Source organism: Argopecten irradians, chromosome 14, assembly GCF_041381155.1.
Source record: "Argopecten irradians isolate NY chromosome 14, Ai_NY, whole genome shotgun sequence".
Lineage (NCBI taxonomy): Eukaryota > Metazoa > Mollusca > Bivalvia > Pectinida > Pectinidae > Argopecten > Argopecten irradians.
Genome location: NC_091147.1, coordinates 12,270,821 through 12,274,853, shown reverse-complemented (window position 1 = coordinate 12,274,853; position 4,033 = coordinate 12,270,821). Strand labels below are relative to the sequence as shown.

At 44.5% G+C, this 4,033-nt stretch overlaps 1 protein-coding gene across 1 annotated transcript; it reads left to right on the top strand.

Annotated features, from left to right (window-relative positions):
• The first annotated feature begins 1,266 nt into the window (after window positions 1-1,266).
• Window positions 1,267-3,429, top strand: LOC138307044 (uncharacterized). The gene has a single exon (XM_069247668.1). It carries the CDS (start codon window positions 1,267-1,269, stop codon window positions 3,427-3,429), a length of 2,163 nt encoding a protein of 720 aa, XP_069103769.1.
• Window positions 3,430-4,033: the final 604 nt, after the last annotated feature.

Sequence of the window (4,033 nt, the reverse complement as noted above, 5' to 3'; positions counted from 1 at the left end):
GTGGAGAAAACGTCTGATAGGACGGTTAATTACAATAGACAACAGATGGATCCTAACGCACCTAGTTTTTACCCAGAACGACTAGGTTATTCTGATTTCACTAAGTACCTGTTGCGTAAGGACTTGCTCCTGCAGAGACTTACCACCTTTGATGATAAACCCGAAACATTTTCAATGTGGAAGGCTAGTTTCCAGTCTGTAACCAAAGAACTCGGTGTGACAGCTAATGAGAAATTCGACCTGATTATCAAGTGGTTGAGACCGGAGTCCAAGAAGCACGCCTTGAGCATAAGAGCCTCCAATCCAAACCCAGCTAGATGACTGGGAAGACTTTGGGAGCGTTTCCACGAGCGATATGGATGTCCGGAAATGGTAGAGGCCTCATTAAAAAGGAAACTAGAGAAGTTTCCAAGGTTGGGTTCAAAGAATAATGCCAAATTATACAAATTGGCAGACATTCTTTCAGAAGTGGAAGCCATGATGGAAGATCCCATTTATGGCTCATTATTAGGCTATTACAACACCTCTTCAGGCGTTCTCCCCATTGTGGGTAAATTGCCTCTCCATATCCAAGGGAAATGGACAGTCAGAGCTGCAAGGTATAAGAAGGAGAAGAGTGTAGCATTTCCTCCATTCTCGGAATTTGTGGTGTTCATAAAGGAAATGAGCTCTATGCTTAATGACCCCGGCCTTGTATATAAAGATACGTCGACCACTCGTACAAGCAATGAACCGCGTTCCAAGGACAGAGTTCGGTCAAATATTCAGGTGAATAAGACTCATGTGTCGTCTAACGAGAACTCTAACAAACAACCCAAGAAACAGTGTTTGATACACAACACATCTAACCACGACATAAATCAGTGCAGGGCATTCCGTCTTAAATCCTTGTCGGAACGGAGACGTATATTAAGCGAACACCGCTTATGTTTTCGATATTGTGACACAGATGCTCATGTATACAAAAACTGTTCAGTCTCTGTAAAATGCGCAGAATGCAGCAGCAGTCAGCACCCTACGGCGCTCCATCCCAGGGATGGACATTCAACATCTGGAAATCGAAATGGTCATAAGCCGGACAAAAACAACAATTATTCTACAAGTCCGAACGGCGGGGAGATAACGACTAGTCAGAACGGCGGGGAGAATGATGGCGTTGTGAGTAAATGTACGCGCGTGTGTGGAGGAACGTTTACAGGCAGATCTTGTTAAAAAACCATACTTGTTCGAGTTCATAGGACTAACTCACCAGAGCAAGCTACCTACATGTATGCCATAATCGACGATCAAAGTAATCGGATATTGTGCAAGCCTGGTTTCTTCAATATCATGGATGTCTCAGGAGAGACAGTTGAACAATATACTCTGGTATCCTGTGCAGGGGACTTGCCGACACAGGGTCGGCGCGCACATGGATTCTCAGTTTCCTCTCTGAACGGCCAGTTTACCTTACCCTTACCTGACATACTGGAGTGTGATCAGATACCCAACAACCGTACAGAGATTCCTACGCCAGAGATCACCAACTATCACAGTCATTTGAAGGACGTCAAGTTAACTCCCTTACGGTCTAATTCTGAAATTCTACTGTTGATTGGGCGCGATGTGCCAGAGGCTCATCACAACTGTGAGCAGATTATTGGTCCACCCAATTCACCATTTGCCCAGAGGCTAAACCTTGGTTGGGTGGTCGTAGGGAATGTATGTCTGGGAACTACTCATCCTCCAAACCCATCAGAGGTCTCTGTTCTCAAGACAAGGATACTTGGAGATGGTCGACCTACATTGTTTGATCCATGTGACAATCAGTTTAATGTGAAAGGGATTTGCGAGGAACCAATCATTGGACAAGGAGTATTCAAGCGGACTCATGATGACAACAAAGTTGGCTTGTCTGTAGAAGACAGAGCATTTCTGGATCTCATGGACAAAGAATTTGTACGAGACACTTGTGGTAAATGGACTGCACCGTTGCCTTTTCGCGAACCTCGTCCTAGACTACCTAATAATAGGCACCAAGCCCTGAAACGAGCTCAGATTCTCGACGTCTGTCTTCAAAGGAATTCTGTTAAGCTCGAACACCTTGTCACCTTTATGAAAGATATCTTAGACAACGGGTACGCGGACGTGGCCCCTCCACTTCATGATGACGAGGAGTGCTGGTATTTGCCTCTTTTCGGCGTTTATCATCCTAAGAAACCAGATAAAATCCGAGGGGTTTTTGATTCCTCAGTCAAACATGAAGGAATATCTTTAAACAAGGTGTTGATGAAAGGTCCCAATCTAACAAACAATCTCCTAGGTGTTCTTTTGAGATTTAGGAAGGAGTACATTGCAATAAGTTGCGACGTGGAACAGATGTTCTACTGTTTTGGAGTCAGGGAAGATCAGCGCAACTTCCTACGTTTCCTTTGGTATGAAGACAATAATCCAACAAAACCGTTGATAGAGTACCGAATGTGCAAGCATGTATTCGGGAACAGTCCTTCACCGGCGGTAGCCACTTACGGTCTTCGTAAAACAGTCCGGGAAACTGAAAACACGTTTGGTGGTGATGTTACAGACTTCGTAACAAAGAATTTTTATGTAGACGACGGGCTTACATCAGTTCCCACCGCTCAGGAGGCGGTTAGCTTGTTGAACAGAACAAAGGAAGCTCTAAGTACAGGAAATATCAGACTTCATAAATTCACCTCTAACTGGGAAGATGTTCTTAATGCCATGCCTGCAGATGATCTCGCTTGCGATCTTAGTAAGATAGAAATTGGCACGGAATCCCTTCCTTCACAACGGAGTCTAGGTCTGTGTTGGGAGCTAGAAACCGACGTATTCACATTCAACATATCTACAGAGACCAAACCATATACCCGTCGTGGAGTCTTGTCTACCATAAACAGCCTGTATGACCCTCTCGGGTTCCTTTCATCAGAAACTGTTCAAGGCAAGATTCTCCTCCGTAACATGGTGGTAGGAACAGTAGACTGGGATCAGTCACTGCCTGAGGAATTCAAGAGCTCATGGGAACACTGGGATACCTCAATCCAAGAGTTGGACAGGTTCCAGGTATCGCGTAGATATCCAGTAAGAATGGATACCACAAGTGAACTACATATCTATTCTGACGCTTCTGAGAAAGCGATCTCAGCTGCCGCGTATTTGAAATCTCTTGACGAGAAAGGACAGTCATGCTTTGGTTTTGTGCTAGGGAAATCAAAAGTAGCACCGCGTCATGGTCATACAATTCCACGTCTGGAATTATGTGCCGCAGTCTTAGTCGTGGAAATAGCAGAAATTGTCACAGAGGAGCTATCCTTTCCCCAAGAACATGTGTTTTTCCACACCGATAGTAAAGTTGTACTGGGCTACGTAACTAACACAACTCGACGGTTTTACATCTATGTGGCTAACAGAGTCTGCAGGATCCTGTAATTTTCTATACCAGATCATTGGTTCTACATCTCTACCGAGAACAACCCTGCAGATGTCGGCACTCGATACATCAACCCAGCTTGCTTATGGGAGAGCATGTGGATTCAAGGACCTAAACCAAACATATCCTCAACTGAATCCTTAATTTTCCCTTTGGTTACCCCAGAGGAGGATACTGAAGTTCGACCTGAGGTTGTTCACGTGGCTAAAACGGACATAACGAACAGTGAGAAACCTCATAATTGGTCGGAGCGATTTGAGAAGTTCTCAAGTTGGAAAAGGCTGTTGTTGTCAATATTTTTGATTAAACACTCAGCTGAGTCTTTCAAGTCAAATCATGGCAAGTGCACAGGATGGCACAAGTGTGACATTTATCGATCAGTCGAAAACTGTGCTTGTGCAGAAGCATTTATTATCAGAGAATTACAAAGGGAATTCTATGGGGACATTAGAGAATGTCCAAAGGAACTTTCACTCTACATGGACGAAAACGACATAATATATGTTGGAGGAAGGCTTCGGAACTCAGATTTACCGAGGCACGAAGTGAACCCTATCTTAGTACCCGGCCGACATCACGTCGCGATGCTGTTGACTAGACACT

What these genes read in the sequence shown, in the direction of transcription:
- LOC138307044 (XM_069247668.1), top strand. Translation starts at nt 1,267, where the DNA reads ATGTATGCCATAATCGACGATCAAAGTAATCGGATATTGTGCAAGCCT.